The following is a 12712-nucleotide window of genomic DNA, read 5'->3' as shown; positions in this document are numbered from 1 at the left end:
GCGTCCTTCGAAAACTGTTAAACTCGACAGTCTCGTTACCGATCCACTGCTTCAACGGTGATGCCATCAACGGGTCCATAAGCGACCGCTTTTTTGTCGTCTCCCCCGTTGTTCGCGATGCATACGTCCCTACCGGTGATCTCGAATCAGAATAAAAACATTTTAACGTGGAGAAATCCGATGAGCTACAAGGCTCTTTTTCATCTGGTCATCTGGTCCAACCCATGTGAGACTAGGCTCTAAGGAAAGCTGTCTCGGGTGTGGACCAATCAACTTCAAGGACAGTGCACATTATCAGAGTTATGTTTTTGTTTGCATTATGACTGCAGGTATTGTGGTCTATGCAAACATGACTCCTTGTAAAAAGGTGTCAGTTTTGTTGCCAGATAGAAGGGTAAAAAAATTTATCATATTTTTACTGGCAAATGAGGTTCCAATGGTGAGATTGTCAGTAGTTTCGCAGGTGTCCAGAAGTGGCCACAGATGTCCAGTCGTGATCATAGGCGGCCACCGCACCTGCCGTGCGAAGTCCAGATGACATTCGAAGCAGACCGCGTCGACCTTCAGGGCGCTTCCAGAAGGTTCACCGTCGCTGGCGGGACTTCGATCCCGAAGTACGCACCGGGGTAAAATACAAAAACAACGACTTATGTGCCGTCTGTCGCTTCCGACGGCAGGTCACGGGGCCTCCGCGCAGTCGGCGACGAGACGCGAAGATCGAGGGAGGTGTTGGTTCACCGGACCTCGGAGCTCGGAGGACGATCCACGCAGAGATGGATTCTTCTCGGCCGATGATTTCGCTGCTGCTGCTGCTGCTGCTGCTGATCGTTGTCGCCATCTGTTCGAGCGGTGAGTTCCCGTCGCGATCGCTCAGAGAAAGTCTGGCTCTCGTAATGCCCCGTGATTGATGAAATTAGGGCCCTTCCTTCTTCCCCAAATTGCACGCTGTCAGTCCCACACGGCTGAGTCGGCAGGCGTCAGCCTCTCGGCTTCATAGAGATTATTATTTTTTTTAGCTTTAAAAAATGTGCAATATTTGTCCTGCGAAAATGTGTTTTTCTTATTTTTGGAAAATTCCAAGCGATGATGTTATTTACGTTGCACAGTGCTCGAGTTATGCTGCATAACATTGTTCATATCAAGTCCATTGCTAATGTTGCAGTTCAGTTTCAGTTCATTTTGAAATACCCTGTGAGTCAAGAAGCTCTTAAATCGGGTTTCATCAACAAAAAAACAACATCACCGCTTCCCCGACAAACGAAACAAGTCAGGGTTAAATGAACCAATAATGAACAATGACAGATAAGCGAAATACAATAGATAGCAGATCATAATCCCAATATCAAAATGATCTCTTTTTTTTAGAATCCCAATATAAAAATGATATTTTTTTAATTAAGTAGCACGCTGGAGGTCAAAAATATATACAGTATATTGATTTAAATCTGACATGTTAATTATAATGCCAATGCGGTCTAAAACACGATGGCATTACAGAGGAATTAAAAAAAACACGGCATCCGCTTAAAAAAACGTAGTGTAAACAACGCTCAGAAAGTGGTCGCTGAGAGGCAATCAATATTTTGTAACTCGTCTAACTCCATGAGCTGCCAGTTGAGGGCCTCCCCATGCCGTGCAGCTCGTGAGGGTTGGTTGACCATACTTCACCAAACCGGTCAGTGCCGTTTGCAGGTCGGGGGTGGGGGGGAGTCCAGAGCAACGATTGAAACAAATGTTGTATTATATCAAATTAAAATCCTTCGTATGGTCAATTATTTGAGAATGCAAGAACATGTACAGTAGATAATCATTGAGCTTTCACGATCTGTTTCAGGATGGTGCAGCATTGGGATGAGAATGGTATTTGTTGCTTGGCAGACGAACCCAATGATTTCTCTTCCCAGACGTAAAAAATGTACCAAATAAATTGGCAAAACTAATTTCACACCGCGCGGAGCTTTGTTGTGCAGCTATTATCGATGGGACAGCTGACACCTGGATTCAAAATTGAGGCTCTCACCGGTGCTGGCACAGCACCCTGACCACTGAGTCACCCAACTACCTCACACTAATCAACTTTTGCTGAAGAGTTACAAAGCGGGGATTCATTTCTTCCCTCATATTTGCTGGAAACGCTGCTTAGATGTAAGGCACTACTGCTGGAGTACAAGGCACGCCTTCCTATCAAGTTTCAAGTTTTCAAGTTCATTTATTAGGTATAGCCCTGTGAGCCATTCGGCTCTTGAATCGGGTGCAACCGCAACAAACAAAAAACAAAAACATGAACAAGAAAACATCTTAAAGTGAATATGCGACTGAGTGCAAACAGAAAATCCAAGAAAAGACAGCAAAATATTGCAGAAAAAACACCGTACACCAACTATCGTTAATAACCCTGCACCCTATATTGCTAGAGCCACACAAACAGGTTGAGGACAACGTGAGGTGAGAGGGATGTGGCGTACAAACAGCGTTCTGGACCGGTCCAGCTGAAATGGGCTGTGGTCGTCTTTGTGAAAGAGCGAGTTTTACACGTCGGCTTTCGCTACCAATCTCATCCATAAGAGGTTTTTGTTGGGTTCGATCGCGTAAATATAAAAAATGTGTCGTTCAAACGTCGCGCTCAGATTGTAAATGTTGTGGCTTGTCTCTCCAACACACCGGTTAGTGCTGTACTAGTGACGAATTGGCCACGTTCTGTTTACGTGACAACCCTTACTAGTTGGCTGTGTCGAGTGGTGGCGGGTTTTAACGACACATTTATATATTTACGCGACCCAACCCCAAAAACAAAACCTCTATTATGGATGAAATAGCTGTTCAGCTCAATGAGCCGTACCAGCCGATATAAAGTCTTAGCCCGAGTCTGAGACGATTGCACGTGGCTCGAAGTCTGCGACGCGTGGAGTGCGCGCACACGGACGACAGAGCAGCGCGGCTGCCGACGAATCGAATCTCCTGCGAGGGTCGACGGTCTCCACCACCCCCTCCCCCCACAAAATGAAAAACAACTGCCGCAGAAAACCAGAAACTTAAAAAAAAAAATCCGTAAAATTGAACCAAATAAATTGAGCGGCGATTAAATTAAGCGCCACCGCTCGGTTTCCCAGGGGCCACCGGATCTCTGGGACAGACGCGTTCCTGAGCGCGACCTTCTAGCCCGAGGCCATCAATCACGACCCCCCCCCCCCCCCCCCCATCAAATCCTCATCAGCGCACGTCCTGGGTAATACATCCCGAGCGAGCAATCAGTCGCACGCGCCCACGTGATCGCGTGGGCGGCAACCACCCGGCTCGCGTGGGCCACACGTGGCAGCCCTCGAGTGGGAAAGAGGCTGGCACTGGGGCACTGGGGCCAGAGAGAAGTTGCATTTGATGGCGGAATAATCGGTTCATTAGTCCACGGCAGATAGTTATAAATACGCCGCTGTATTTGAATTGTCGTTGCCAGCGGTTAGTGGACTTGGGCTCGGCAGGAGAGCGAGTGGTTCACAACCAAACAGGTTGCAAGTTCAAATCCTGTGTTGGGGAGTTGCCTGGGGTCATCATCCCTCGGAAGTTGATCAAAACGAGCACCACTTCGTGGGGAAGTTAACAATAATTGTGCTGCGTAGAGAGACGCGCCCTCGGCATGGGAATGAGGAATTTCCACCACTGGCTCCGCAAAGGCTTTAAACACGAGATGAGCACCAGTGTCTCAATGCTCATACGAGTGGGAAATCTCGTCGACTTTTAAATTACGTTCGTAAAAAGTGCACAATTCGCTTAAATTGAAGCTGAACCACAGTATATTGCGTCGCAAGTCGCAGCTGTCCGCTCTCTTCAAGAAATCCGCGGCCGCTGCCAAGGCCGGTCGCTCTCCGTCATGACGCGGCGTCTGACTTGAATCAGCATAATGAGGTCACGGGAAGGTCGCTGGCATCCGAGATCGGGTTTTTTTTTATCTTAAATAGACACGTGGCCACAAACTGCATAAATCAAATACGTGGCCCGAACACTGCTTTTATTGCGCATGAATAATTGAACGGACCGGTAAGAGACCAATGTAAAATATATATAAACTCTCTCTCTCGCGCGAAATAAATGAGAGGCACGTCACATCGTATCGATCCTTCGAATAGCTCGGAGGTGCATGGCAATAGGCGCACGAACGCGCTCAAGATGTTTTGCGCGGAGAAAAAACAACCGACCACGTGGTGACTGCTCGTGTTCGTGTGGCGAGCGGTGGTGCAGCAGTGTTCGTGTGGCGAGCGGTGGTGCAGCAGTTAGCGCCGCGCTGCGCTACGCACCCGGCGATCCGAGTTCGATTCCCGCTCACGGCGAACACCAGTGACAAATATCTGAGCCGGTCCTGGACATCTCCTAGGTCGACTCGGCCTCAAATGACTACCTGGTCCCATGTGTAAGCATCGCCACTTGGCGCTGGCCACCCACTCCCTCGTGCGCCGTGCCAGCCTTCATAGGTGCTCGCTAACAGCACTTGCCGCCAACAGTCTATCAAGGCTATACGGGGGATCTTTGTCTTTGCGACGCACCGAGTGTACTGGCCGCTGCCATGGTAATGTGGAAGGAACCCTACGACGCAAACACGCAGCGCTGTAGGTCCTGGACCGTCGGCCCTCGTCGGGCTTACCGACGAGACGATCATCCTCTGCTGCGGGGGACTGCCAACAAAAAGAACGCAGAGGGCCCACCGCTGCCTCGAAGCTGCCAACGGAGATGGCAAACAGCAACGCCGCTGTGCTTTTTGGATAACCACTTCCGGTTCCGCACACAAATATATTGAACAGCGGCTCAGTGGGAAAACATCACATTTGTATTTATTATCTCAAACGATTGACGCCGCCTCTGATGATGCATTTCAGAAATACGTTTTCGAAAGCCAGGCAGGCAATCAAGAACCTCGCTCTGTCTATCCTCGGAGGTGAAAAATGGGGCACGCCGCCCCCCCCCCCCAACCTCCAGACCACCCCTGACCCCCCACCCCCCACCGCCACCCCCGCAAACGATTAATTACGATACGAAGTCAGTGAACCCGCAATGAAATTATTCTGCCACGCGTACACAGAGAGTAGGCATGACAGCTGTGATTTTGTTTTAATTGACAGCTAAGTATGTGTTCTGCCCCCCACCCCCGTCCCAGTTCAGTAAAAAAAAAAATTCGCGGTCCTAATTTCATTCCGAGGGTTGCTGCTGTGGCAGGGCAATGGATTGCCTAATTATTATTGCCTTGTACGAGGGCGGCCGTGGCTATTTATTCCAATCGGGTCGTTGTCTAACAAGAGAGAGCGGTGCTCCTCCGCTGAGCGCCATCTGTCCCGAATTAGCGGCCGTCGCTTCCTGCAACTTTTTATTTTATTTTTTAACAAAACCAACACTTACGATGAATGCGCACGGCTCTGCATCTTAACCCGGGTGGGGGGGGGGGGTTTCTGTGACACCGCGGCCGCCGTTTAAATTGTGGCCGTGCCCCTTTCTCGGCAGAAGCAACAAGTTGCTGCTGACGAAGAGGCGCGGGCCTCGTGCGTTGCCAGGTAGCGCTGGGGTCAAGGCGGTGGCGGCGGCTGTCATCGCGTTTGTTTTTTGGTCCAGGTTGTAGTGGACTCTACCGTGGGCCGCATTTGGCAAAATAAAATGCGATTTGAGTGAGACTCTAAATTCTACTTATTTGCTGTGACGGTTCCACCTGAAGACAGAAGCTTGTGTTGCCTCCGAAACGTCGTGATTTAATGTAATTTATTTTCCTACGTCACTTTACCGAAAAAAAACAAAGAGTATGGACCCTTGCAGTCACGAAAACTTTTAATCTAGAATTATTCCGGGCCTCTGGGAAGTGTCACGTGTTGTCTTTGTGATTTTTTTCCGAGTGGTCGGAAGAGTATTTTGCGGGGCGTGCGGCATACAACTGCGTGCTGCTCGTGTGGATAAAGGGCCCTTCGTGGCGTCATCTGGTCGAACACCGTATGAGACTGTCTCTTGTGTGGACCAATCAGTTTCAAGGACAATGCATACATTATCAGTGTTGTATTTTGTTTGCATTTTGACTGCAAGTATTGTGGTTAATGTAAACATGATTCCTTGCAAAAGGTTTCAGTTTTGTCGCCAGAAAAAAGAGGAAAACCCCTATTATTATATTTTGGTACTGGCAAAGGAGGCCTCGTGATGATGACCTCAAGTGGTTGTGCATAGTCATCACTGGGAGGCCATTCCCACTTTGCCATTTATTAATTGAAAATATTTTTACTGTGGTGCGAGCACGTTGCCACAAATAGAAGATAATTACGGTCAGAAGGAATCTAATTTAACACATTTTGGTCACACGTTCAAAAATGCTAAAAACAATGGCATTAGCGTGGCGTGTAAAGCGGTATTAAGGGGCTCCATGTTATTCCAGGGCAATATAGCTGTACAGTCCAGTTCGGGTTTTCCAGGATTACACGATTCATTGCAATAAAGTCAGTTAATTGACGATTAATTTAAGAATTGAATGATTTATTTAAATGTGACAATAGTTGGAAAATCTACGTGGCTTCCCGTCACAATTGGTCTGAGAATTGTATCATCCCGTTCACAATGGCAATGTCATGCATTTAACGATGAAGCCACCTTGCACGCATCACCTGCGGCTGCAAGGAAACCGGGGATGAAATGTGCCGCCATTTCGCTGGAACCACAATAACCACCGGCCCACTGGCTGTAAAGTCCGCTTCAGGCTTTCCAGAGGACCCAGGCAGGGGGATTAAATGAATGATTTGAATGTTCACCGCAGTTTAGGGATCCGTGTGGCTTCCTGGGAAAATTAGTCCAATCATGGCAACCAAACACCGGCGTGTCGTCACCATCGTCACCATCGTTCGTTGTGACTGCTCCACAAACGGAACTTAATTAACGATGAAACCACCTGCAATGCGCCGCCTACGATTGTGAAAACCCGGGATGGAATTTGTCAGACTGGTACAATAACCCGGCGCCCGCGTTATCGTGAGGCACGGTTGAGCAATTTCAAGTCTTATCTTTGCTGGGCTTCTGTTGATGGGAGAAATTGCGTGACTTGTCAGCGGAATTGACTGAAACGTCAATGAGCTGCTCACAGCCGCGACTCACAAAGGGAGGCCGATCGTTACGACGGTCAAATGGTGGAGGTACTGATCATGATGACGACGGTGGTGGTGATGACTGTGGTGGTGATGACTGTGGTGGTGATGGCGGCGGTTGTGGTGGTGGTGGTGGCGGTCACTCCCCACCAGTTGCGTCTAAGGTTCTCTGCGATCAATCAAATGAAGCGACCCTCGGACCGACGCTTTGTACCGATCCCGGAGTGACCTTAAGATCGAGTGACCGGACCAGGGGTCAATGATGATTACAATTACAGAAGCATTAGCTGGACTTACAATTACACTTGGATTGTAATGCATTACGAACAACACAGCGACAGCTGTAGTTGATCTCAGGTCTGATGCAAGCAGACGTTCCATCACAGAAATTCTGGTCGTGCCACTGGGCTAAACTTTATGCAAACATCCTTGTCGCTGCGTGGTGTAAAATGTTATAACATGTTATGATAATGTCTTTCGTATGGCTGATGTGGTCAAACCAGATAACCGCGTCAGGAGCAGCGGGGTGTTGTGGGTAATAGCATTTACTTGCATTTGCCCTTGGGCACAAAACAAATTTAGATTCATATTTTTTGTGTCCATCAGCTCATTGGCCTAAAGGAATTATTTCAGCCAACAAGGCCCCATCGTAATGTTGGAGTGCTCTTGCCAATAACATCTGCAACTCCAGTAGTAAATGTTTTGAGCCTCACTCTTGCTGATGAACCCCAAGAGGTGAAAACCAATCCCAAGTGGTTTGCTTAAATGCTCTTGGATGGCACACATCTGGAAGTATAAACAGACGATGATAAAATATATTAATACGTAGATGATCATCATCGTAAAAAACAATCAGCATTTACTGCCCAATATCAAGCCACTTTCAGATGCCTTTCAAGACGGGCATAGTGGATTGGTTGACCATACTTCACGACGGCCAAAATCGTTGGCCGTGGATCGGGAATGGAACTCGAGTCGGACCGCGTTCAGGAGCTAAAACGCCAGTGTCGAGGTCTGCTGGCCTCGACGACTTCATGAGAGAGTTTGTGTAGTTTTGCTCCTCCTCCTCCTCATTTGATGTAGCGAAGATTACAGTGATTTACTATACAGTTTATACGGTAGTTTGGGTTGCTTGTCCACAATTGCACTACTAGAATTGAAGTTTTCGTGACTGCAAGGATCCATACTCTTTGGTTATTTCGGTAAAATAAATAAAAGTAAATAAATTTACTTTTATTTATTTACTTTTATTTATTTCTATTTTTTTCATCTACGTAACTTTACCGAAAGAACCAAAGAGTATAGTTGCACTACTGTGGCTTGTTTTTAGTGCATCTCTACGGGTCACTGTGTAACTCGAGGAGTCTCAATGGGCTTACTAAATGGTCCATTTTTCGATTTAAAGCTTTCGTGACTGCAGGGATTCATATTCTTGGTTCTTTCGGTAAAGTCACGTAGAAGGTAAATAATGAAATAATAAATATTTAACTATTAAATTCTCACGACGTTTCGATTGCAACACACGCAATCATCATCACGTGTGAAAACCACACCAAGAAAATAGTCTTGCTTTCGAAGGGCGCCGAGAAACCCATAAACCCCTTCCTCCATTCGGCAACATGCGGGGCCTTAAACGTTGAGAAGCCCTCGCTTGCCGTGTGGGGTCCCTGTTCATTTCTTGGCATCAAAACGTTCAGGAGCTATTATTTCCCTTCTACGTGACTTTACCGAAAGAACCAAGAATATATATGGTCCATTGTTTGGGTTGCATGTCCACAGTTGCAATCCTGTGGCCTCTCCTTAATTTTACATTCATGAAGATGTGCACATCGACCTGTTGATGTTCCGATACGATTGATGGCTACACCACCGGTGTCTTCGCCGTTGCCAAGCTATTAACATTTCACTTGTCCCAGAAGTCGTACGTGGCTCAGCGCGTAGGTAGCTGCTGGAGGCGAGCGGCGCATTCTTCTCAGCACTAAAGCGCAAATTGCCGGGATAAGATGCTGCTACAGCTGCGAGGGTGGAGGCTGATAAGCGTGGGTGGTGGTGGCGTAAGTGCCGGGTCCTTCTCCGTAGAGGCGGTTTTAAACGCTGCCGGTTTCCGTGGCGATGCTGCTTTAAACAAGCGGCGAACTCGTGAAGTGGCGGTGTTTTTATTCATTGAAATCCGCGCGGATAAAGACATCGCGGGCCGGTACTTTTCAAGGTGGGCTCAACGTTCGGGCCACTGCTTCATGTCAGCAAGGGGGTCTGGCTGGGCTAGCGACCCGGAAAAAAATTTACGTCGACGGCACACCACGTCCAGTATGCCTCCTCTCGCTGCTGTGGCTGTGTCTGTTCGTTAGTTTCCTACTCCAGACTGCCATCTAACCAGAAGATATTCCATGAGAAATTAAGCTCCGCTCAGGCCCGAACATCAATCCTCAGCTCTCATGAGAGCTCAGTCATGAAATCTGTCACGTTGTCGATTATTCCGTTAAGGTCCTGGAATCAGACAGCGGGGTAAGACATTGAATTTGACTTCGTTAACGACGGAGCAATTCATTCTGGAGGCAAGAGCTCTCGCCTGACCCATCGCGCAGCAGGTGTTGGATGTCCGCGCTCATTGCCGGACAAAGGCGCGATCTCTGGTGCAGAGTCCGCTGTGCGATCGAACGCAATCCACCCCGAGCCTTGTCGTCAGAAGGTGCTCCATTTGCGTGTGTGTTGTTGTGTTGTTGTTGTGTTGTTGTTGTGTTGTGTGACAGAACGAGCGGTGTGGAGCGGTAGCACACTCCGCGACAAACCCGGCAATTGCCGTTCGACTCGCGCTCATGACCAACGATAGCGGCAATTATTTTCACTGGTCTCGGGCGTCCCCTAGGTTGACTCAGCCTCAAATGAGTAACCTGGTGCGCTGACCGGGCGTGGTGTAGGCCACCCCCACCTCCTCGCGTGCCGTGCCGACCTCCATAGGTGCTCGCTTACAGGCACTTGCCCCAACAGTCTGTTAAAGACTATACGGGGGATCTCTGCCTTTGGGATGATCGAAGCAATAAAGGGAATCATTGTTATTGGTTTATTCCTCGGATTACGGTTACTGAGTCTCTTTTTCATGAGGGTCCTGCATTGGCGTGCTTGGCCAGTTTCTTTTAGATGTTATTTTTGTTTATATTGTAGCTGCTACTTTATTAACTTACCCATTCGCTTGTCAACAACGGAGACACGTGGTGTATCTCGTGGGCTCTTTCCTGGATTGATAAATATACAGACATGTCTATCTGTACGTCTGTCTAGACGTCTGTCTGCCTGTCTGTGTCTGTCTCGTCGACCTGTCTGAATGTCTGCCTGGCTGTCTGTTTGTATGTCTGTCTCTCTGCATGTCTGTCAGTCTGTCTGCCTAGCTATATGCATGTCAATCTATCTGCCTAGATGTCTGTCTATACGTCTCGCCGCCTGGGAATATGTCTACCTGGTTGTCTGTCAGTACGAGATGTCTGTCTGCCTGCCCATCCATGTGATATTATGATAGGAAGGAATGGCACAAAATCAGTTCTCTTGTTTATTCCTTGAGATCCGCGTTTCCAGGATTTAATTGCAGCCTGGGCTCAAGTGAGTCAATTACGGCGTCGCGGATGATTTACTAAAATTAATGGAGTGAGTTTTTTTAAAGATTTATTTTGGGAAATGTGTCTACACGTGTGTGTGTGCGTGTGTGGTGCCTGTGCGTACGCTTGTGCGTAGGCATCGGGTGTGTACGTGTGCGTGCCCGAGTTTGTTTCCAGCTCACAGCCAGCATCAGTCACACATATCTGAACCGGTCCTGGGCTTCCCCTATGTCGACTCAGCCTTGAATGATGGTCAAGTGCAGTGTGTAGCACATCAGCACTGGCGAGACAAAGGCGGCGGGGGGCCTGGGGTGGCCAGCCACCGCCTTCTTTGTATGCCGTGTCGATCTTAATAAGTGCTCGCAAACAGCACTTACCACAGGAATCTGTTAAGGCTATAGGGGTGATCTTTGTCGTTGTGTGTACGTGGGTGCATGTTTGTGTACATACTGTGTACAATGCCAAAGAGGAGTGGTGGTACATTGGTTGGCGCCGGGCAACGCGGCGACAATGCTAGGTCGCGGTTATCAGTGGCGACTTTCTGAACCGGTCATGGTCCTCCCCTAGGTCAACTCAGCCTTAAACGAATACCTACTGCCCTAACACATCAGCACTGGGGAGACAAAGCCCGGCCGGGCATGGTGTTGACCACCCACCCCATTCGTCTGTCGTCCCGGCCACCATAAGGTCTTCCCTTAATAGCACTTGCCCCCACAGCCTGCGGGAGGTGGAGGGGGGACCTTTGTCTTTGCGTACGCGCGTGTCAGATGCCATCCCTCGGGTGATTAACTCATCCCCAGCGCAATCAGGAGCGCCACTTAGGGACGGCTGACACTTGGACTCTCACCTATAACCCTTCTGATCCTCGGCCACATTTCATTTCCTAGGGCGTCTCCCCTCCCAGCAAAAGCACCCCCGCCAGCTGTGACCACCGATGGAATATTTTACCAAAACAAATAACGTTTCCCATTATTGGAAATTTAGCACACACACAGGAGCCATGGCCCTTCGGCCTGACTTACAAACGCCCAAACGGCACGAAATGAAAATTGCGTGTGTGACATTATAGGCGCTCGCCGATAACAACTGCTCAGCCCTTTCACCGCTCACGTCGATTCACGTCTCCACATCCCAAATGTTTATTCTACTTGTTAAACAGTTACGTGATTACGCATTGATTATTGCGTAACGATGCATGAGTCATTTCCAGCTCTTTTTGCGAGTTGTATTGATTCAGGCTTTTTTTTTTTGCTGGGCACATCTTCTGAATGTTGCGATCTCAGAAGTTGAGCAGAGAGTTGAGCCTGGTTAGTAATCGCATGGGTGACCACCATCGCCAGAGCTTGCCAGGTGTTATAGGCGTCGGACTACAAATGTGGCCAGTAGATGGCAGTGTTGAGTGTCACCCAGTCGGATGTTCGCGTGGGTGGGTTTTCTCCAGGTTCTCTGGTTCGTCTCCGCAAAGCAAATACTCAAATACTCACCCATTCAAAGATCAGCTCAAGGCCCTCACCCATTCAGGCTCTCACTCATTTAAGCTGTCACCGATTCAGCTTCTCACCAGGCTGAGGATTCTCACCCGTTCACTCTCTCACCCATGCACAGTCTCACCTGTCCAAGCTGCCGTTCTCTATTGAACATGGCATCCGATCCGCGATATCTGTGCGCGTTATGAATCGTGTTTATTATTATTGTTGTTGCTGTAGTTCTTAACGGCATTAGCCAAACATCCTAACGTAGCAGCACCCTCCTGAAGAGAGAGTATTGAGTGGCTTGCCTGGGTAATTAATCGTCAGTTTATTGTATTTGCACGCACAGTAAATGTCAATGTTTTTCACCTTACGCCGGCCTTTGAGTTTATAATCCGCCACGAACCTCAAATATCGCTTGGCAATTTTGCCGATGCAGATGAGAAAATGCGTGTTGTATTTAAATACACGTTCGTATCAGTTGACGTTCAAGCAGAGTGGGACTGGTCGCTCTGTATTAAACAAGCGGGACTTTAACGATAACCACCACCCCGACCAC

The 12712-nt window shown here is 48.4% G+C and overlaps 1 protein-coding gene across 1 annotated transcript in view; it reads left to right on the top strand.

The window, feature by feature from the left end:
* Positions 1-12712, top strand: part of LOC133351800 (contactin-1-like) — a 100249-nt gene that overhangs the window by 34568 nt on the left and 52969 nt on the right. The window contains exon 2 of the mRNA XM_061567334.1: positions 678-849. Within this exon, the coding sequence (XP_061423318.1) occupies positions 774-849 (76 nt within the window). The 5' untranslated portion in view covers positions 678-773. The remainder of the gene's footprint in view (positions 1-677; positions 850-12712) is intronic.

This window comes from Lethenteron reissneri, chromosome 38 (assembly GCF_015708825.2).
Source record: "Lethenteron reissneri isolate LAM-NWPU_2019-01 chromosome 38, ASM1570882v1, whole genome shotgun sequence".
NCBI lineage: Eukaryota > Metazoa > Chordata > Hyperoartia > Petromyzontiformes > Petromyzontidae > Lethenteron > Lethenteron reissneri.
Note: the sequence above shows the minus strand (reverse complement) of the source record. Positions and strands in the feature narration are given on the sequence as shown.